General features: G+C 41.5%; 2 protein-coding genes across 11 annotated transcripts in view; one reads left to right on the top strand and one right to left on the bottom strand.

The window, feature by feature from the left end:
• LOC101935768 (merlin-like) overlaps positions 1–15,628 on the bottom strand; it is a 35,419-nt gene extending 19,791 nt beyond the window's left edge. For 2 of the 7 annotated variants that reach the window (XM_065572751.1, XM_024099734.3), the window contains exons 1-6: positions 15,206–15,628; positions 12,641–12,707; positions 10,349–10,418; positions 7,807–7,915; positions 4,512–4,637; positions 4,003–4,125 (exon numbers count right to left, since the gene is read on the bottom strand). In XM_065572751.1, the coding sequence (XP_065428823.1) occupies positions 4,003–4,125; positions 4,512–4,637; positions 7,807–7,896 (339 nt within the window). In that variant the 5' untranslated portion in view covers positions 7,897–7,915; positions 10,349–10,418; positions 12,641–12,707; positions 15,206–15,628. Of the gene's footprint in view, positions 1–4,002; positions 4,126–4,511; positions 4,638–7,806; positions 7,916–10,348; positions 10,419–12,640; positions 12,884–13,139; positions 13,319–15,205 lie in introns of those variants that run through there. The other 5 variants (XM_042857791.2, XM_065572752.1, XM_065572750.1 and 2 more) reach the window with 5 other exon arrangements.
• On the top strand, positions 15,615–20,227 carry MRPS17 (mitochondrial ribosomal protein S17). Of its 4 annotated transcripts, none has more exons than XM_005283435.5 (4): positions 15,615–15,714; positions 16,771–16,859; positions 18,023–18,169; positions 19,465–20,227. In XM_005283435.5, exons 3-4 carry the CDS (start codon positions 18,047–18,049, stop codon positions 19,753–19,755), a joined length of 414 nt encoding a protein of 137 aa, XP_005283492.1. In that variant the 5' UTR covers positions 15,615–15,714; positions 16,771–16,859; positions 18,023–18,046; the 3' UTR covers positions 19,756–20,227. The 4 variants fall into 4 exon arrangements, with proteins under 4 accessions (XP_005283492.1, XP_005283493.1, XP_023955477.1 ...); XM_005283436.5 differs by having other exon boundaries at positions 15,696–15,826; XM_024099709.3 differs by lacking the exon at positions 15,615–15,714 and adding an exon at positions 15,778–15,831.
• Positions 20,228–21,772: the final 1,545 nt, after the last annotated feature.

The following is a 21,772-nucleotide window of genomic DNA, read 5'->3' as shown; positions in this document are numbered from 1 at the left end:
AAACATTTTAACAGCAGTAAGAAAACCCAAGGAAAATATAATGCTCAGTTTGCTTGACATCACAAATTCTTAAATTTTAAAATGGCAAGAGCAGGGGGTTTTTCCCATAAGGGTGAGAAAAATGAAAGGGAGACGCTTTTATTACTGTGAATCTAGAATCATCAGGTTTACTCATTATCCCACATTCGCAGATGCGGAATGAATCAGCACTCTCTCTCTCTCACCCATCTATTTGGCACTCAAGCATATATATCCAGGAGAGAAGCTAACACACATCTTGCTTTTACCAATAAAAAAAAAAAGTGAGCCAGCTCCTCAGGTACTGTTAATCAGCATAACAACTTAATTGTCTTCAGAAGAGCTCCCTTGATTTGCACCAGCTGGGAATCTGGCCCACTATATCTAAAAAGGGCTCTACCAGGTAGCTTAGGCCAAAAGTTTAAATTTTGTTTTAAAAACAGCCTTACAAAATGTAAAGTTAATAGAAATGTTCTCAAATGTAAAAAACAAAACAAAACAAAAAACCACTCAGTTAATACAGTTCTGCAGTGCTTGAAGTTTAAACATTGCAACATTGGACTAGTGAAGGAGAACCACAGTGTAAAACGGACTAGTAAAATAGTGAAACTAACAAGTGTTTTAGTTGACCAGGCAGAGCAAAGTGCAGCAAGTTCAGGAGGAAAAAACGACATAAATGGTAAAAAGTTAAATATTTTCAACATGCTTTCCATTTTAATAATCTAAACTGATAGTAGCAACACAGGTACTAATGTGATGGGTTTTGTTTGTTTTAAATCTGATTTTAGCCCAATAATTTAAAGGAGAATTGCAGTATAATATTCACAAATCCCCCTCTCAATTGCAAATGAGTTTAACCTGGAAACAGAAAAAGTCTTGAGGAATTTATAGCCTTAAACACTTCCAAAATAGAAGGAAGGAATGACCTGAGGTAACTCAGTTATCTTTACAAATATGCATTGGGATAGCAGATTCTGTGAACTGAAATGAAACGTCAAGGAAGGGTTTATTATTATTATTATTAACAACTTTATTCCTTTGGTGAGCACAATCTGTGAATTTGTGTTATACTGCAGGGAAACTCATTTATAAGCTGCTAAAATGGAAAGAATGAAAGGGTTTTTCTTCCAAACTGGAAAGTTGCAGCTTTTATACTCCATGTTACAAATCATATCTTTCACAAATGAAAATGTCCTTGGACAAATTCTATATGCATGTCTTTGGGATTTTGAAATTAAATATTACAAACACGAATTGTTATAAGTCTTTAGGCAGCAGATAACTTTCTCTGTCCATTACAGAACAACTATGAAGAGTTTTAGTCATGTAGTTTTATTCACACATATGGCAAAATGCTATTATGCCACATTAATATTTAGACATTTCAGTAGTCTATAAAGCTGAAATCTGTAGGCATGCAGATGTCTGTACATGTCTTTCCTATTAGTATCTAGGTGCAATCTTAAATTCTTATGGTCAGGAAACTCTGCAAGTTCAAATTTGTTTTTTGCCATGTCTTTCTACTTTGGAATGAGAGGAATTACACTAATTGCATATCTGAAAGTCAAAGCCAGTCAAGGCAGGCTCAAGGGAAAAAAAAAAAAAAACCAAGAGCAAAATGAGGATTAAAAGAAAGGCAAGGAGGAGAGTTTTCATCCTGTCATCTCTTTCCTAAAGGATTCAAGAAACCAATTGTCAAGTGTAAAAGAATCCAAATGGAACAACAGTTCCTTGGAACAATGACATTTCTCCAAGTACTTGATGAATTAATACTTGCCAGGAAACAAGTGTACCTGCTGGGCTTCTATATTTAATATCATACAGCATATAGACAATCATATTCCATGCTTCCAACCTCCTTTGCACAGACATCCAAGTTCCAAAAACAAGCAGAACTGCCCTGGTCCTGCTACAAAGAGGAAGCCATCTGTTGAGAAGCAGATGGAGCAGTAGACAGAGCAGCGCTCTACAGAGGCTCTGTACACAGTAGCAGAGAAGTTGGGCTGGGGCAGGCCAAGGAATTGGCAGTGGTTCTATGAATAATTGGCCAAAACCTTCATGCATGGTGTATAAGAAGGGCTAGTCTAGCAGCTATGGCGTGACAACATGGTTTCTCTGTTCCAGGTTGGGGAAGGATTCGAGCTCACCCATCTCTATGTAGGTCACCAAGCAAAGCCTGTTAACTCAGCATGAGACAAGAATTTGGCGCATAGTGCACAGCGTTCAAAGGATTACCAGAACCTTAGAAGTCTCCAGGACAAGCATAATGGAAATGACCAACCCTGGCAATTCAATTAGAAAGGCAGCCCTGCAGAGCTACTAGCTCTAATGTACAAGTAGAATTTATCTCAGTTTTTTAGCACCTTCCATCCAGAGATCTCACAGTGTTTAACAAATACTAATTAAGCCTCACAGCACCAGTGAGAGGGAGAGAATTTCAATTTTAAATAGGGGAAACAGGCACAGAGCTGCTAAGCAACTTGCCTGAGATCATTTAGGGTGTCAGGAGGAGACAAGAACCCCAGAGTCCTGACTCAAGAATTCTGCTCTCACAACTACTGCACTATGCTTCTGAAAACAAAGAGCAACTCCAATTCTTTAGTAACAGCTCCCCTCTTAACAGTTATTGAAGTGCTGGAAATTATTCCATTCTCTCCCGGCAAAACCACCATTTTTACTTCCTAATGCAAGCAACCCCACTGCAGGGAATGGGGTCAATTATACTTCTGTGAGCAGTGGGATTCCATTAAATTCCCAGGGGTTGGGAACACAACTCCAATTGGCTGGCAGAAGTTAGGAGCATGCAAGGTGCCAGAGGACTTCTGAGTATCCCTGAAATGCTATCTAGAGAAACATACATAGTATATTGGTGCTGATGTACAGTAAACCAGGTATACGGTTTACTTGATTTGAAGAGTTAGACCAGTCCTAAACTTGGCTTATCTGTAATAAGTTTGCAAGAGATTTAGGCCAAAAGTATGATGAGTCCCATTGATTTGTTTATATACATTACATTTTTATCCCAATAAAATTTAAGAGTTTGCCAGACAGCCCGGATTTCCATGTCCAATTTTGTGCATTTTACATGACCCCTCAGTGTGATTGAACATTGAATCCATAAGGGATTCCTGGACTCTTATGTTGCTGTCCCAACAGGTTTTCAAAACATATTCGGGGCAGACTTTCTAGGTATGAAAACTGACGGATACAATCAGAAGAATGAAGATCCATTCTCTCTCAAGGGTAGAAATCCAGGAAGCAGAGCAAGAGACAGAAACAACAGGCAGCAGCAACAAGGACTACAGACACTGATTTGCTAAGCTGGTCTGATCTTGCCTTCAAACAATTGACAACCCCAGGGCTCAGAAGATTTCCAGACCAAAGAACTGTAGGTCTTAAAAAAAAAAAAAAATTATTGCGCTGTTCATATTTCCTGGTTTTGCTGTGTTTCTTCCGTCTCACCCCAGCCATCAAGTAAAAAGCTTCTCCAAATCTCCCTGGGTCTGCTTGAAGATTTTACACACACACATACACTCTCTCTCTCTCTCTCTCTCTCTCTCTCTCACCCTTGCTGAGGAAAAAATAGGTCATTAATAATGATGAATGAACCTTGAAATACTCAAAGGTTATGTTCACATGGGATTAACACCCAAACCACTGACTGCTTGATTCACATTCTGGACTGTAAGTCCCAGCAGCTGTAAATCCACCTGTAATAGGGACACAGCAACACAAGCCACCAGGAGACCCAGAGCTGGTGTAGCCCAAACAATGGGTAGGTCGTTTAATAAGGTGACCGAGCCCACTGACCAGGGGAGGAGATGATTGTTATGGATTCCAACTAGGATACTCCATGGAGAAACTGCAACTTGCCTGCTATGGGCAGCATCACATTGAGGACTAAACTACAGACAAGAACAAAGAAGACGAATCATGAAAAGGGATGGGATGAACAAAGTTAACAGTTAAAAACTGCCTCCTGACCTGCAAGAAGAATAGATGCTGGGTAATTTCCTGTAATAGCTCCTCTTCCACTTTCTCTGGATAAAATTTAGCCAAAAACCGAAAGCTAACAGGGTCTTCTTTGGGGATTTCTTGATCCAAAACCTATTTAAAAATAAGCATTAGTAGAAGCAGCAGTGAAAATGGTGCAGATATGCCTCAGAACACAATTCCAGCCAGCATTTGAGCCAAGCAATCCTTTCAGATTTGAGCGGGAAGGACATTGCCAATTCTACATTTAACAACTAACACTATGCATTATGGGCTTGATGCAGGAATCAGTTGGTGAAACCCTATGGTTTATTTTATGCAGCAGATCAGACTAGATGATCACAACAGTCCCTTCTGGCCTTAAAAATCTAGAAGTCACAGGTCATTGCTAAACATATGAGCCTTTACCTCTTGAGCTGAAGTAGTAGCTCCTGAAGGAGTAACCTAGCTGAAAGGAGGTTGACGGGTTGCTGTTTTTACAGGCTAATTGTTTTCAATACCTTTTTATCCATCTTTAACCAGGTGTACATTCCTTTTATTGTGTATTGCAAGCCAAAAAACCAAGTTTCCCTTAGTCCTAATGCTCGGCACACCAAGTCGAACAAGTCCTTTCCCTTCCACTTCATCTAGAATGAGAATAGGAAAGAAAAAAAAAAAAGACAATGGATTTTTCAAATGTTATTATCTTAATGAGGTGCTCTAGGGCTGGTTTTCTAAACCATGGAGGATTAAGCAGGTCATGGTTTGCATTCTTCCTGAGAACTGCATTTATCTCACCTTTTGCTTTTCAAATAAATGTGTCACTATTGTCTAGTGGTCAGAGGAAAGGCCCAAGAGCAAGGCCCAAGAGCCAAGTCTTCTTGATGTCTCTTCTAAACTCTGCCACAGATTCACAGTGCAGCTTCTGAGTACGTCACTTAACTTCTTTATCCTGTATTTTACTTGCATATAAAACCGGGCACGGTGCTACGTTGCAAACTTTTATTAATAATTTGTAAAGTATTATTTAATAGTTCATGCAAATTTGAAAGATAGGGGCAGGTGGGTTGAAGGGAAGCCCAAGCCGAGAAGAACAGTAATGCATAAAAATCATAGGGTAAATCCATCCTTGATGTAACTCCATTACTTCAGTGAGTTACACCACAGACCAGCTTGACCTCTTAACTATACAGGCTCTTACCTTACTCCCAGTCAAGTCAATGGGGTTGGCCATTGCCTTCATTGGGATGGGACTGATCCCACGATAGAGGCAAGATTTGTTGTATCCAGGAAAAAAATGTAATGACATAGTCTAATGATAGGCCTGGCATAGATATAGAATGAATTAGTTTGCTAGGCCAGCTCCGTGTAGGAAGAAGGTTTTGATTAAAGGACCTGAAGTTCTCTCACACACAGTCACGTAGCTTTATTTTTTTTCCCCTCTGAAAAAGCTACACATCTGTTTCTCCTATAGGGCAGGGTGTTACAAGAGTTGCTGTCTAATAACGTGGGTCAGACCCTGAGAACTTCATGGTAAGAAAAGTGAATTTATGAGTAATATTTGGATGGGGAGAAGGAAATTACCACCACCACCCCAAAAAAACAACAACAACATTTTGCAAAGGAGGCGGGAGAGAATACATTACATTGAATTTAACAAGGTTCCTGAGCTGTAAGCAATATTCCAAAATCCTTTATTTCTGTTAATCTGACAAAATTATTTTAGATCAATGTGTAACAGCAACATATGACCTGTAACTAGGTTATTTGATCTTTGGGGGACTTCTAAAAACCAAGGATTATGTAACAATTCACATCCAGAACTGACAATCCCAAACAAGATTGCCAACTCGTACAATGGCAAGTTCATTCAACCCATACCAGTTCTAAATTTTCACCTTTGATTTTTAAATAAAATCATTTCCCACCCTTTTTTGCTACTGTTGATTTAGTATGGGTTGACCAGCTGGCCATCTCTGTATTTCCTCCACAGTAAACCCCAATTCACCCAGTGACTGGTCATCTGCTGCATTATTCTCCTGCATGTGGCGTTCATTCACTCTCTTCTTTTGAGCCTGTATTTCTTGATTTTGTTTACTGGGGAGTCATAACCAGTGGAAGGAAAGAACTAGCTTGTGTGTCCAGATTTGTCCCCTGCCCCCCAAAAAAGATTCCCCCAGAAAAGACAAGAGCTTGGACTTTCTAAAAGTTATTCTGACTAAACAAATATACTTGAGCATGATAATGGTGTTTAAATCCAGAAAACAAGCAGGCACCTTTGAAGATAAGGTCTTAGTTCCCAACTCAAATATGCAGGGGGATATCATTCTGCAACTTATTTTACAAGTTACAGACCCTGGACCTGCTCTGGCAAGGTGCTCAGCACCCGCGACTCCCATTCAAGTCAGTGGAAATGGGCCACAATCAGCACCTTACAGGACTATGTCATTTGTACAAAGATTATATATGTGCACACACAGTGATATTTACAAGAGGTCCTTGTATTGCACACTAGTCTGACTAGGATGAAAATCAGACTGAAATCTCTCCAGCTGGCATAATGCCACTTCAGCTGTACTGTGGTGCTACAATCAGAAATTAATTTTACGGAGGTAGTTTTAGGTTTTTATTGAGCATATGATGTTAAGGGTGCATAACAGAACATGTTTTCTGAGACAATTAATGGTCCCTCACCTTAGGTCCGAGCCTTTATTTCTTAAATAGCCTATTAACTGAGGACTTTAATGGATACCCATTACAGAGTACATGCCTTGATTAATTCTTTACCTGTACAACTGTCTTTTCACATATACCATGTCAGTGTATTTTGGTGAATACTTTAAAATGAACATTTATTTAGTGCTGCTAATCATTACCACTATATGTAGGGCAGGGTCAGTGGCAGCACAAGCTTCCCTACACTTCCCCCATCGGCATGCCTCCACCATGAAGTTGGAGGGACCTACTATAAGGTTGTGGGTAGTTCGGTCTATTCAATCCTTGGCCTCTCTGCTGAGATCCCCAAGGTGGCAACGAGTGCTAAGTGGTTTTGTAACATGGACATTTATCCACTGGGAACTGTACTGAGACCACCCAACTTACTTCACACAGGCCACTGAACAACCAATACATGGCAATACTGAACTGAGCTGGGTTCAAACCAGCACCCTACAGGTGAGAGACTATGGGTCTGATTCTCAACTGTCCTGCACCTCGTGTACTCATTAACACCTCTGCAAAATACACATGAAATGCTAGTAGATCAGAATCCCACTTTGCACAGATGTAAGTGACTACACAGGGTGCAGGACGGTGCAGAGTCAGGCTCAAAATCCCATTACCAATCTCCTGAGGCATCCAGGCCCCTGATTAACAATTATTTTTCCAAAGCCTGTTTGTGGTTGTACTCAGAATTCTCCAAGTCAGACCTTAGTAACATGGAGGATGTAAGTTCTCTCCAGGAGCGGCTCTGTGTGTTTTGCCACCCCAAGCACAGCAATCAGGCGGCTTTCAGCGATGCGCCAGCGGGCGGTCTGCTGGTCACGCCAATTCGGTGGTGTTTCTGCGGGAGGTCTGCCGGTCCCGCGTCTTTGGCATACCCACCGCCGAATTGCCACCGAATCCGCAGAACCGGCAGACCTCCCGCAGGCATACCGCTGAAGGCAGAATGACTGCCGCCCTCACAGGAACCGGCAGGCCACCCCCCGCGGCTTGCCGCCCCAGGCACGTGCCTGCTGCTCTGGTGCCTGGAGCCGCTCCTGGTTCTCTCTCTCTCTCTCTCTCTCTCTCTCTTTCCCTCACCTCCAGGAAGCTTACCTCACAGCTGAACTCCATTTCAGCATCCATTGTTATAACTTTCACTTTAAAAGTCTTAGGTTGCTTCTTCTTCAGTCCCCTGATGGACATTTTTTCAGGACAACTGCAGCTAGAATTGAACAAGAGTAACGTTATCAAAAGTATACATTTAAATACACAATTTGGGGCTGCAAATCTATTTTCTGGAATAAATTAATAAATCCCAATATAAAATAAGTCTGATCCTGGGAAGGAGGAGGAAATCACTCTCTATTATGAGTGGTCTCTGTATGTGACAGCGTACCTGACAATAGAAAATCCAGACCATAACCAAGAAAGGAGATTAAGATTTTACGGTACAGGAGCAAAATAATACATTAAGAAAAAGTTATGTGAATAAGTCTCCAACTTTTCCTCCAATTTGAGCAGATATTCAGACCCACCATTGCAAGGGCCTGTTGACTGCCTCTTATCACATGCGAGCCACACATCCTCAGATCCAGTCCCTCAAGATACTGAAGTGTTTCCTTCATCTGTTGCAGCATTGCAGTATAAATGTCAAAATATTACAAACTACAACATCTCACTATTGGGTTGCAATAACACAAATTATGACATTTATCTTGTCCCTTTACAGACTTAGACAAAATTCTCCCTCCCAAGCCAGGATCTATGTTGCATATGCCTTACTCTTTGAGCACAGAACTGCTGCTGACATCAATGGAAGGTGTACTGCAGAATATGCAACAAAAATACACACCAAAGAGCAGAGATCCACAGCGCTGACCAGAGAGGACAATTTTGTTTTTAATCCTGCTCTGCCTGTTACCGAGGATGCCCTCATCTCACTGACACATGTGCCAACAACATATGCAGTGAATAAATTACATTTTAATACTTCAAGTATCAGAGGGGTAGCCGTGTTAGTCTGAATCTGTAAAAAGCAACAGAGGGTCCTGTGGCACCTTTGAGACTAACAGAAGTACTGGGAGCATAAGCTTTCGTGGGTAAGAACCTCACTTCTTCAGATGCAAGTCTGAAGAAGTGAGGTTCTTACCCACGAAAGCTTATGCTCCCAGTACTTCTGTTAGTCTCAAAGGTGCCACAGGACCCTCTGTTGCATTTTAATACTTCTCTAGGATATATATTTAAAAGATCAGTTAAGCCTCATTGATGTAAGGTAATTTAAATATTTATTTTCACACGAGTTCTTGTGATGTGAGTTTAGTTCAGTTTTGCATAAGCCCACATAACATATATTTTAAATACAGTTGACTGAGTACTATATGTAAAACTATATGGAAAATGTGTGTTACTTCCATAGCCAGATGGTTTTGTCGATTCTAGCCCAACTAAACATTGCAAACAGGGGGCTCGGCAGTGGGACATGGATCCGCACTATGCTGTCCTCAGATTTTATGAGTGTAGGAAAGTAGTCCATAAAGTTTTGTTTCATAAACTAAAAACAGGAATTAATAGCTTTGACCTGAAACATACACAGCCTAGTTAACATCTGAGGGCGATATAGGCCAAGAAGAGACCCAGAGTTCTTGGTTTCTTACAAACTAAGGCTGTTCTTATAGTGTAGCTAACCTCCAATCTTGTCTTTAAAAATTCCTAAAGAAGGTCCTAGTTTAAATTGAAAAGGTCCATTTGTCTGAACCTCCCAATAATTTATAAAGCATCTTTGTTCCTTTTTTCTCTTCTATTAAGCTGTAAATTGGCAAAGATACACAATATTTTCCAGGTATTTTGCATTTCAACCAAATATCTCAAGCACGCACATTCTCTTTTTACTGATGGGAACACAGAAGCAGAGAGCAGGTTAGTAAGGTACCCGAGGTCACACAACCAATACACAAAACACAAAAAACAATGGCAGAGTCGGGAATAGATTCTCAATGAAGAATCGATCCCTGCACCAGCACTGAGACCATTGCAGAAATCATGGGGACGTGGCTCACACTCTCCCAATCCTGAGGCTGCTGGAGGCTGGTTCAGGCTCAGGCACAGATCAGCACTGCCAAGTTGTGCCTTGGCTATAAGGCCGACATGCTGTAATGTGGTTGAGGAACAGCTGGGACACGGACGTGCCCTAGCCAAACCCTCTCACTCAAACCTCCAGAACAATCCCTGTACTGGAAGTATTTTCCTAGAGGGGTGAGACCACTTTTCACCAGTCTAACCAATCCAAATTGTCCACAGGGCAATTGGAGCCTGCATTCTAACCACTACAGTATACTGTCTCTGTATTTAGTATACAAAGTTGTACTTCTGTCAAAAGATGAAATTAACATTTTGCCAGCTCAGCCACCATCATAAGTCTCAGTAAGGATCTGAACTGAAGCTATATGAAAACAAGTGTTTAATTACTACTTCGATACCTGTTAAGGCCCCAATCTTCCAAGCTGTTCTAGATGTCGTCACCAGTGCACATGACGGTAATAGTACCTTTGTGTGTCTAGTATATTCAAAAGGACACTCCCACACAGCTTTTCCTTTTATAAAGGTAACTAATACTTCCAAAAAGTACAACACATATAGAGTGTTACAGAAGACGTACTTAGCACTGGTACAGGAGATGACAGCAGAACCAAAGTGAAACAGGGGAATGAAACCTTCTATCCCCAGTCCTGCAGAGACAGAGAATCAGTAGCTAGAGACAAGAGAGCAAGAAGTTACGTAATCTGTTTTTAATGTATACTTTGAATTCACTAATCCAAGGGTTCTCAAACTTCATTGCACCACAACCCCCTTCTGACAACAAAAATTACTACACAGCCCCAAGTTTTGAAATGTCAGAATTTCTCACTAAAGGGAATTTCCTAGTTTCAACCAGACCTACTCTGAGGAACACAAGAGGAGAGGTTTTCCGCAATGATTAATCCAAGGACCTACTGCTGATTTTTTTCACACCAGTTTAAATCCAGAGTAACTCTACTGAGCCCTAATACCAGTTTAAAACCCTTGTAAGTGAGAGAAGAGTCAGGCCCTTAGCAACAAAGGAACCTTTTCAAATAAAAGAAACTTTGCAGGCCAGCATAATCAGGTTTTGAAATCCTTTGTGAAATACAAAATGGTAAACAATGTCAAGTCTTCTTGCTAGTAATAACCACTTTGGACTGTGAGTCATGGGCAACTTGTATCAAAATACGATCTCCTTCATTGAGTTCCAATGATTTATTTAGGAAATTCCCGGAGCGACAGAAGCTACAAATTGTGATAAACAGAAGTATGTCATAATATTTAGTAAATAACAATGCAAGCCACAGCAGGTACGTAGAGAGGGTTAGGTGAAAAACACAGTCATTGGCTGGGTAGGAAATTACTGACATTTTAGAGCCAGGGAACCGTGGAGAAGTGGTGAATTTCCAGGACTTCCTCCTCCCCCTCATAACTCATTGAAGAATGACATAAGCTCTGCTTGAAAAGGTGGAAATCGAAATGCAGTGATCTAATGTAATTACTGGAACGAAATTATAATAGCCCCACCTTTCACCAAGATCACTGAGGAAAGTGGTTTGCTAAGCACTCTGAACTTCCAGAATTGACCCAAGCAGCCACTCCTCACTGAACTACAGTCCTCTTCCTGCCTGCTACAGCCCGTGGACAAACCCAGAAACTAGCACCTGGACCAAGGGATCAGGATGAAGAACGATAAAGGAAAATAGCAGCAGGAAGAACTGGCAAGGCAACTCTTGCAGGAGCATTGCAAGGATTACAGTTTATTTATACAGCACATAGGTGTGCATTGCACTTTACAGACATATAAAACAGAACATGTCACTGCTCTGAAGAGCTTGTCAAAAGTGTAAACAATCCAGATCGTTAGACTTACGACATCAACCTAAACCAGAATTGGAAAAAAAGTGGAATCAGTAATCCTGCTAGTCATAATATAGCTACCAGAGGTAATTCAATTACAGAAACCAGGGTATCAAAATATCTCAACCAAGGCCGCTGTAATTAACCCCTCCCAAGAAGCTGAGTTTTATTCACCTTTAATTTAGTACTACTAAGGTAAGCGGATTGTTCATGAAAATGTATATGGGATATAAACGCTTTCACCTATATGGCTCTTGCTTTAGTCCAGCTCTGGCTGATACAGATAGTGAGTAAAAGTGTTACTGGCTAGATCATAATTTGGCAGTCTCAGTCCAAATCCAAATCCAAGTGTGTCTCACACAAACATAGACACATCCAAGTGGAAGAGCATCTGTGTGTGTGTGTGTGTGTCTCTCTCTCTCACACACCTCTTTAATTGGCAACCTTGTTTTCTCAGCAGATAAACCAAGAAATGAATGAGCCAAGAAGGGTCAGCTTTTAATGAGGATTAATTAATTCTTTCAGATTAGGATTCAAACACATTGGTGGGGCAATGACTGTGCTGTACGTGGTCTGTGGCTAACCATGAGAATCTTCAGGCATGTCCGATAAACTCTTTTCACAGGCGCCAAATTTGTGCCTCACAGGCACTTTGAAATGGTGTTTAATGAATTAAGGTTTGTGAAGCACTTTGAGATCCTGCAGTAAAAGGAGCAGAGTACTTTCAAGTTAGACAGTGTTTCTGTCAATATAGTGCTTTTAAAAGCTCTTGCCTTCATCATCACTGAAGTATTTACTGCAACTTTTATTCACAAGTTCCACTGCCTCATCGGTTTTTCCTGTTTCCCAAGTTTCTATACTTTAAGACCAGAAATTAGTGCAAATAAACAGAATGCAGATAGTTAAGAGCTAAATGGTGTTTTGTTTCTTTTACAAAAGTTGAATTTAAAGATTTCTATCTGTGCTCCCCACCCTGATTTGCTTAAATATTATTTTTAACATGTGAGTGAGATATAAATAATTTCCTTACCTCTCAGATAACTTCTCGTGAGTCTAAGTTCTCCAGTTGGAACCAGATTTATTTCCCTGTTTCCTCTCTGAACCAAGATAGGACAAAAAAATTACTTTCAATCCCAAATTCCACATTTTGCAGCACACATCAAGGTCCAGCCTTGCTCCTCGGTTCTGTCACTGAAATTAAGAATCCAGGCTTCCCTTTCCTTTGTTTCCTATGAATTGCAGCCTGTTAGCGCCCTCTGACAAATCAAAGAATTGCTTTCCCAGGTGATATGAATAGCTGTTAACCATTTCCTGCCTGTGCTGGCTAGACTCCTCCCCAATTTTCCGTTCACTGCAGTTTAAGCAGCAAGACCTTAAAACATAAGGAGTGCTTCAGGAAGAAGCCTGTAAATCTTGATGCACACATATGTAAAAACTGATCAGAGACACTGGTAGAGCGTCACAACCCTTTTAAAGATATTTGATCGTATTATTTTGACAGTATCCCCAATCACAAAGAGTAGCTTTACCTCAAAGCAGCCAACCACCTTAAAAAAAGGAGATTGTGCTGTGTACTCTTCTTAGGTAAACACCACCCTGCCTCTTGCTACTTCCTGCTGTGGTGACATGTGATGAGATGATAAAATCTAAAGAGAGTAGGACACTGAAATGGGCAATGGCCAATATAATCACGGACCAAAAGTTACCCAGAAACAAAACTGAATGCAGTTCAGCTAGCCCCAAATCGGAGGAAAAGCCAAAGAAATGGGATGGGGGTAACAGTGCCAACAAGCTGCCAAAAGCACATTGCCCAGTATGCAGAGACTCACCAAGGCTATCCTTTGCCATTCTTAGGGCTATAACACTGCAATTGTGCCACCATAGCGTTGTAGTGTAGACGTATGCTACAGCAATAGAAGGGTTTTGTCATTGCTGTAGTTAATCCACCCCTCCAAGAGATGGTAGATAGTTCCATCGACCTAGCAGGATTTAGGTCAGCTTAACTACATCTCTCAGGGGTGTGAGTTTTTCATATTGCTGAGCAACATAGCTAGATCAACCTAAATTTTAGTTGTGGACCAGGCCTTAGAGTTGAGCTACAGTATAAGTCAATTTTTTAAATATCCAAATTCTAGTAGGAAATGGATAAGCAAGGACAATAGACCAAACTCCCGTGTCTGTTACACCAATGTAAACTTTTATACAGGTGTAACAGCAAAATTTGGCCCATTGATCTGATTTTGGTCTGAGAATGAGCAGAGGTCCAATAAACCCTTCTGAGAAAAGAAGAATAGGAGTACTTGTGGCACCTTAGAGACTAACAAATTTATTAGAGCATAAGCTTTCGTGGACTACATCCGAAGAAGTGGGCTGTAGTCCACGAAAGCTTATGCTCTAATAAATTTGTTAGTCTCTAAAGTGCCACAAGTACTCCTGTTCTTCTTTTTGCGGATACAGACTAACACAGCTGCTACTCTGAAACCTTCTGAGAAAGGCCTCCATTTCATTAGATTCTGCTTTCCTCCGGTGCAAAAGGACACCATTTCACAATAAAACAAAGGGGTATTTTATTTCTTATTTCATAGTTCTTTTCAGGGACTCTGGTGAAATGGAACAAGGCACCTCAGTTCCTACACCTTTGCATCCTCATCTCCTTTGGGCACCTTCAACCAGGAATCCACAAAATACACTCATGGCTGAATAATGAAAAATGTAATTATGAATAATTTGACAAAATCTTCAGCTAAGTTAATCACAATGAAGAGTTCAACCAGCTCTACTCATACCCATCTGTGAGAGGGGTTTTGTGACTGCTCGAACCATGACTTGACGCGATGCTGGCCCCGATGGGAAAGGTGGCAAGGAATGGTAGGGTTAGAATGGTCCCATGACACAAGACTGCAGTTTTCCCCTCCGTTGTAGAAAGTAGTTCCCCAGGGCCGGTACTGGCCAGCGAAGGAAATTAGGGGTACGTCCAGACTACCTGCCGAATCGGCGGGTAGTAATCGATCTATCAGGGATCGATATATCGCATCTCATCTAGACGCGATATATCGATCCCTGAACGTGCTCCCGTCGATTCCGGAACTCCACCAGGGCGAGCGGCGGTAGCGGAGTCGACGGCGGAGTCGACAGCGGAGCTGTGGCCGTCGATCCCGCGCCATGAGGACCCAAGGTAAGTCGAAATAAGATACGTCGACTTCAGTTACGCTATTCCCGTAGCTGAAGTTGGGTATCTTACATCGACCCGCCCCCCCCCCCAGTGTAGACCAGCTCTAAGAAGACATGACTTCTCTGTCTGCCACCCAGGCGGACCACATTGTAGGGGGCGCACACTCAAAATCCTCAACCACCTTTGGAGGTGGCAAAATGTGGGTAAATGGAAAGTACTTGCCAGAAACACGCCTAGGGTGACCAGACAACAAATGTGAAAAATTGGGACAAGGGGTGGGGGGGTAATCGGAGCCTATATAAGAAAAAGACCCCAAAATCGGGACTGTCCCTATAAAATCGGGACATCTGGTCACCCCGAACACACCGCAAGAGCAAGCTCATGGTTACATGACGTTCCTGGAAGCAAGATGAAACATCTCACCTCCGGTCTTGTTTTCTCTTCCTCCCTGTCCTTTGCTTCAGGCCCTTCCAGCCCAGCCACCCCATTCCAACCGCCCAAGTCCAGCCACCCCGCACAACCAGGCCTCCATCCCGGCCCCCCGGGTGGGCGCACCCTGTTGCTCAGGTGCAGGGGTTGAAGTTGAGCCTAGATTCCCCTTTATGACAAGCAACAGAGCTCCCCTGCCTGAGGGCTGCAGCCCAAGCTCCCCTCCTGTTCCAGCCCATTATAATCCCGGGGGAGGCAGGGAGCCATACGCCTCCATGCTCCTTCCCCCCATTGCCACAGCGGGGGCCTTCCTTTCTCCTCCCCTGAGGACAGGGGTAACACTGCTACTGCATGGACCGCCCCTGTGCCTTTAAATGGCCCCTCCCCTTCCTCTACAGCGGTTAGCCACGCCCCCTTGTCGCGCCCCAGGGACAGTCCTATCCCTTCCGGGTTTGGCCCCGCCCCTTCCGGCACTGGCTCCTCCCCCTTGGCTGGTCGGTGAGGTGAGTCGGGAGTGTTGGCCGCTGAGGAGCTGGCCGTTCGGTCGCTGCTTCGCTGGGGCGTGCTGCACTGGCAGAGCCCGCGGGCGGAGCGCGGCCTAGAGCGGAGGCCGCTGTAAGGTCCCGGGCCTCTGCTCGGCGCTGGGGTCGGGGGAACGACTGCTCTGGGGCTGGCCTTTGCCGAGGGAGGGAGGGAGGGAGGGGGGATGGGGCAGCAGGGGCTCTAAGGGCGGGAGAGGGGGACTCTGGGGGCGGGGTGCTCGCAGGGAGGGAGCTCTGGGGGCTTCTCAGGACAGGGCCACGACAGCTGCCTTGACTTGAGCTTTTTCTTCCTAAATGCTTCCCCTCCCGGTGAGACCGCTTCGGCCCAGATCCTCCAAAAGTACTTAGGTGGTTTACTCCCATTGACATCAATGAGAGTTAGGGGACTAAATACTTGTAAGGGTCTGGGCCTTCCTGCCTACAGCACTTTCTCTCCCAGTGCATCTCTGATGCCTTATAAACGCTAGTGATTCAGCTTTCACAACACTCCTGTATCATTATCCCCGATGAGCTACAGTCACGGAAAAAGAAGAACAGGAGGACTTGTGGCACCTTAGAGACTAACAAATTTATTAGAGCATAAGCTTTCGTGGACTACAGCCCACTTCTTCGGATGCATATAGAATGGAACATATATTGAGGAGATATATATACACACATACAGAGAGCATAAACAGGTGGGAGTTGTCTTACCACCTCTGAGAGGCTAATTAATTTAGAGAAAAAAAACTTTTGAAGTGATAATCAAGCTAGCCCAGTACAGACAGTTAGATAACAAGTGTGAGAATACTTACAAGGAGAGATAGATTCAATGTTTGTAATGGCTCAGAAAATGATTGTCCCCTGTGTTCACTCAACAAGGTAGCACCCAGGAATCCTGACTCTCAGTCTAATGCTCCAACCACTAGACCATGCAACTGAGAATTGATATTTTTATTGTGCGTGAATGTGCAGGGAAGATCTGGCTGTTAACTCCCATGTTGAACTGTGCGTTTGTTTGTTTGTTTTATCTTATAGGTATGTGGCGATCACAGTAAAAAATAGAGAGGGAAGTATCTCCGGGGTTTTGGCGAGACCCTTCAGCCAAGCATAACATTACACAAAAGGTAGGTGGGGGGGGATAGCTCAGTGGTTTGAGCATTGGCCTGCTAAACCCAGGGTTGTGAGTTCAATCCTTGAGGGGGTCACTTAGGGATCTGGGGCAAAATCAGTACTTTGACACTGCTAGTGAAGGCAAGGGGCTGGACTCAATGACCTTTTGAGGTCCCTTCCAGTTCTATGAGATAGGTATATCTCCATGTATTATATTATAATTCCTTTAGTGTTAACAACTGTCTTTAGCAAAGTTTATTTGGACAAGGGGAACAGGTGTTTACTGAATTAATAATTTTTAAATTGCCCTAGTTTATTTTTATTTCTGAAGATGTGGTTTTCCTTTCGGGCTCATCAAGGTAATGTGCAACTGCAGAGAAACTCTTCCCTGTTTAGACAGGACCGGTGTGATATTCACACACTCTTATTTGCACAGCAGAACTAATTTTAAAAGTAGTCATTTCATGGAATGCATCTGATGTGAGAAAAAAAACATTTAACTTAGTTAGCCCTCAGTGTATCTTGAAAGTATCATGACATCTTTTTCAAGTTTCAGTTTCTGAATTAATAATCATGGAATATACAGACATAATTTACAATATCTTTATCCCTAAAACTGTGGAATATTTCATGTAGCAGTTTTGTTTTTTTGTTTGGGGCTTTTGTTTGTTTCTGGTTTTTTTGCTGTTCTACATCATTCTATTCATGTTAGATAAAATTGTAAGGGGGTTATAGTGAAGATACCAAAGAAAGGTAAGACAAGAACAGTCATTTGGATATGGATTAGGTTCATATTAACATAATTAGTTTTTCATTTCTAGGTTACGAATTTGGATCCAGCATTTTAATCGGAAGGCTATTTGGGCCATGTAAAATGAATTGGGTGCAGGTCACTTTTCAGAGGACACAAGGGGTCCAAGTCTACACCCTGAAATCACTACCTCAGTTGCTGTCTTCAAGATTGGGTGTAGAGGCTGACATACATTTACACACCTACTTGTAGGTTTTGGTACAAGGGGGAGGAAGGGGAATGTGGGGAAATTTGAACTGCTGCTGTCTGTGCCTTACCTCTTCTGAGGATTAAAAGAGATTGGGTTGGGACCAGGTTTGTCATTTTGGCACTAATCAGAAAACACTTCATTTTTTTTATCAAGTAACATTGCAGTTTTCTTTCCAGGCACTGGATGATCATAGCTAAACAATGTCTGGACTACGTGGAGCTGTCCATGCAAAATGGATAATAGGGAAAGTAATTGGAACCAAAATGCACAAAACTGCCAAAGTGAGAGTGACAAGGCTTGTGCTGGATCCTTATTTACTCAAGGTAAGGTCTGGTCACCAACTTACTTTGCAAGATCATTTTCATATTCACTATCAAAGAAAATTGTATTGAGTTTCTGAAATACTAGGATTTCATGTAAACTGTTTACACTGTTAACTAATTAAGAACATTGGGTGGTAATTTGGCTCTGAATATGACTGCGTAGAAAGAAAAACCAGTGTAAAAACATAAAATTTGCCGTATCAGATTATCTATTAAGTGCATTTCCTTGAATGATTCTGTTAACACACATTTTGATTTGAGCTGGGAAAGTGGACTACTAATTTCGTGCTTTGATTTTTGAAAAGTCCTTTTAAAAATTTTTTATAAGTTTCTGGGTTTTTGCTCCATTTTGAAAGCTTGAAATTATAAAATAAAATGTTTTTGTATATGGTGATATTAAAATAATTGCCTACTATATCTTTTTCCTAACCACTTTGTTGAATAAGTAATTGCAGAAATATTCTTTAGCATTTGAACCACTGAATCAATATAGATCTATCAATAATAAAATAATCGGACTATTTATAAGGCAAGCCTCCCTCAGTTATTATTAAAGACTAGATTCAAGAGAAACTATGCTCCCTTTAGTCAATTCTGCACTTTATAAGATAAAAGAAGGTAGGTTAGATTTGTAATTGACTCTTTTCTGTTTTTAGTGTGCATTTTCCACAACTTTTCAATCATAATTTACATAATCTTCTCAAAGGATATAGTCTGAATCCTGATATTTTCCCCAGACAATAAAAGTTACTAAAACTGGACTAAAATGTGCTCATATGGGAGATATTGGTGCAACACTAATACCACAGTGATAGGGACTTGGGTGAATTGAGAAGGATGAGAATTATATAGTTTCCTGACCTCTTCCCCTCTGCAGTTTATGCAAATTATTATTAGGCTTGGAAGAGCCTTGACAACCCTTTTTGCTGAATGTGATGCACTGTCGTTCTGGTGCCTCTTAAGCATGGGAGGGACTGAGATGATAAACCAGAGGTAACTAGCGGTCAAGAATGGAGTCGATGAGTCAGGGACTGGTGAATAGTGACACTACCTAGGGCAAAAGACCTATCCTGGGTGAAGAAGAGCAAATGTTACATTTGCCCAGTTCTACTGTTATACCATATGCATCCATCAGTGGCTTTGCTTGGCCAAAAACCCAGTTAGTTATGCATACCTGCACAATCAGCCTGATAACGAAACTTCCAATTCATTTTGCTTTTGAACATAAGTTTACTGGTCATCTTTTAGTTTTGAGTCCTAATGCCTGGGTTTCCTTTTCTCCTTCTCTCCAACAGTTCTTTAACAAGCGAAAAACTTATTTCGCTCATGATCCATTGCAGAGTTGTGCCGTCGGAGACATTGTTCTTCTAAAAGCTTTGCCTGAGCGGAGGACCAAAAATGTGAAACATGAACTGGCTGAGATTGTTTTCAAGGTTGGAAATGTCATAGACCCAGTGACTGGAAAGGCCTGCGCAGGAACCAGGTTCCTGGAAAGTCTAACAGACTCAGAAAGTCTAACTGAGGCAGACACCACCTATCTAAGTGAAAAGCTCCAAGAACTAAATGTTTCCTCAACAGAGAAATAAAGGGTGGGAAGAGGCCAATAAACCGAGGGCTTTACCTCTCATCTTTACATGAGGGATTGGTTGTGTCCATTGTCTTAGGTTGTAAAATCTTTCTATTGTTAGTAACAATAAATAATAAACTGAATTACTTCCAACACCAAAATGACAGAGATATTTTAAAATTGGGGAATTTATCAATTAGAAATAATGTGGAAAAAAACTTAAATCACAGTTAAGCTGTGTTCTCAATGTTTTATTTTCTTAATACACAGTTTTGCCCTATCTTTAGCAAGAATGTCAAAATTACCACCTCAGTCACAAAATTAAGAATGGTTCTTCTTTATTAAGATGTTTAAGAGAATAAATCTATATATAGTTTAATATTCAGGGGAGGATGTTTTTCCCATGTTGTATTGTCTGAACCCTGGAACTGAATCTGTTGAGTTTTGTAGCCTTATATTTAAAGTAACACAATTAAAACTTTTTAAAAATATTGTAGAAATCCTATACTCATATGTTTATATATGTTATTTCATTTTATTAGTAGTAATGCCACACTGTAGCAGTAAGCCTGTTATAACATTTCATAAACCTTCTGTATAAAATGAGTAATAGAATCATGTGCATTTAAACCACATAATCCAGCACCTATTGAAGTCAAAGGGGAATGGGAAGTCAATGAGAGTTTTGCTATTGACTTTCATGAGAGAGGTTCTTAACCAATACGTAGGGGTAAAATCCATATCTGAGGAAGAAAAGTGGGTCCTTCATGATTCAAATAGCGTGTAAAACAAAGGAAAAGTAGATGTGTATCCAGCACAGATATAGGGGAGGGATGTATCTGTTTTAACCTATTGTGCTGTAACTAGAAAAGTTACAAAAGAGGAGTATTAGAAAAATCCCATAAATGTAATACAAAAGAGTGGAAGTAAAGATGCCAAGTCTTATCTCTTAATAAGAAAATCTAATTAAGGCCCCAAATCCTGCAGAGATGCAGGGATCGAGTCTCTAAAAGTTGTAACAAAGAACAAATAGTCCAGGGCAATTCAGGATTACAGTTGACTTGATGCTGCTGGGATTTTGAGCCTGTTCACACTATTGCACCCCTTTCCATAAATTAGAGCTGTTCCAGGGACTGTGGGTTGTTCAGCAGTCAAATCTACCGAGACATCCTCTCCCACCCCCAAAATACAAGGTTTGCGGGAGACAGCAGAAGAACATATATGGTGCACCTGCACAGGGGGCCAGGCCCAGAGCTGGGGGAAGGAATGTTCACTCACTGACTCTTCAAATGGGTGTATAGATGTGCCTGCATCCATCACTTTGCAGGGTTAGGATTGCAGCCTAAACTTCCAGAAAATCCATCTCTGTGGATGAGGTGCTACTGATAAAGCAAGATTTTGGAAACTGAGCCCCTCTTCAGGAATATGAAATCAGTTGTGCTCCCTTCCAGTCTACTATGTGTGGTTAAAGCTCTACCTGTTTTAATTTACACGCTTTCCTCCCCCGGGGGTGCTTGCATTATGCTGTGGGAAATGCTACACTAAAGGCTTAGGCTCTGGTGCTTGCAAATCTGTTCAGCAGTTGCCGAAAACCATGCTTTGCTCATCAACTCATTCATTATCCGTGTGCCCACTGTTCTGCACTAGCAGCTATATAGCACTAGAGTGATTGGATTTTTTTTTTTCTTCAAATATTGCGGGAGAAAAATATGTAAAGAGGGAATGGAATTCATGTTTCTCAGACTGGCGATGAATTGTGAAAAATGCTTCAAGCTGTTTGCTGGAGATTTAACATACCCATTCATTCTGCTTAAATCAAAATATGATACATACCTGAGAAAAATCGGAGGTATGCTAATTTTAAAAAATTGTAAATGGGAAGTCTTAAGTCAGTGGCTATCAATGATGTAAGATGCAACATCAGACTTCACTAATATTGAAGGACATTGTATATGCAAGTTTGTACAGGTCTCCATGCAGTATGTGCTAATATCAAATCTTAAAGTAACTGGCCAAGTGAACTTTATTTGTTTTCT

This window comes from Chrysemys picta, chromosome 19, assembly GCF_011386835.1.
Source record: "Chrysemys picta bellii isolate R12L10 chromosome 19, ASM1138683v2, whole genome shotgun sequence".
NCBI lineage: Eukaryota > Metazoa > Chordata > Testudines > Emydidae > Chrysemys > Chrysemys picta.
Note: the sequence above shows the minus strand (reverse complement) of the source record. Positions and strands in the feature narration are given on the sequence as shown.

Excerpts from the sequence above, each read along its gene's own strand:
- MRPS17 (XM_005283435.5), top strand. The coding sequence starts at position 18,047 with ATGTCTGGACTACGTGGAGCTGTCCATGCAAAATGGATAATAGGGAAA. Across the intron at positions 18,170-19,464 it reads TGGATCCTTATTTACTCAAG|TTCTTTAACAAGCGAAAAAC; the intron begins GTAAGGTCTGGT and ends TCTCTCCAACAG.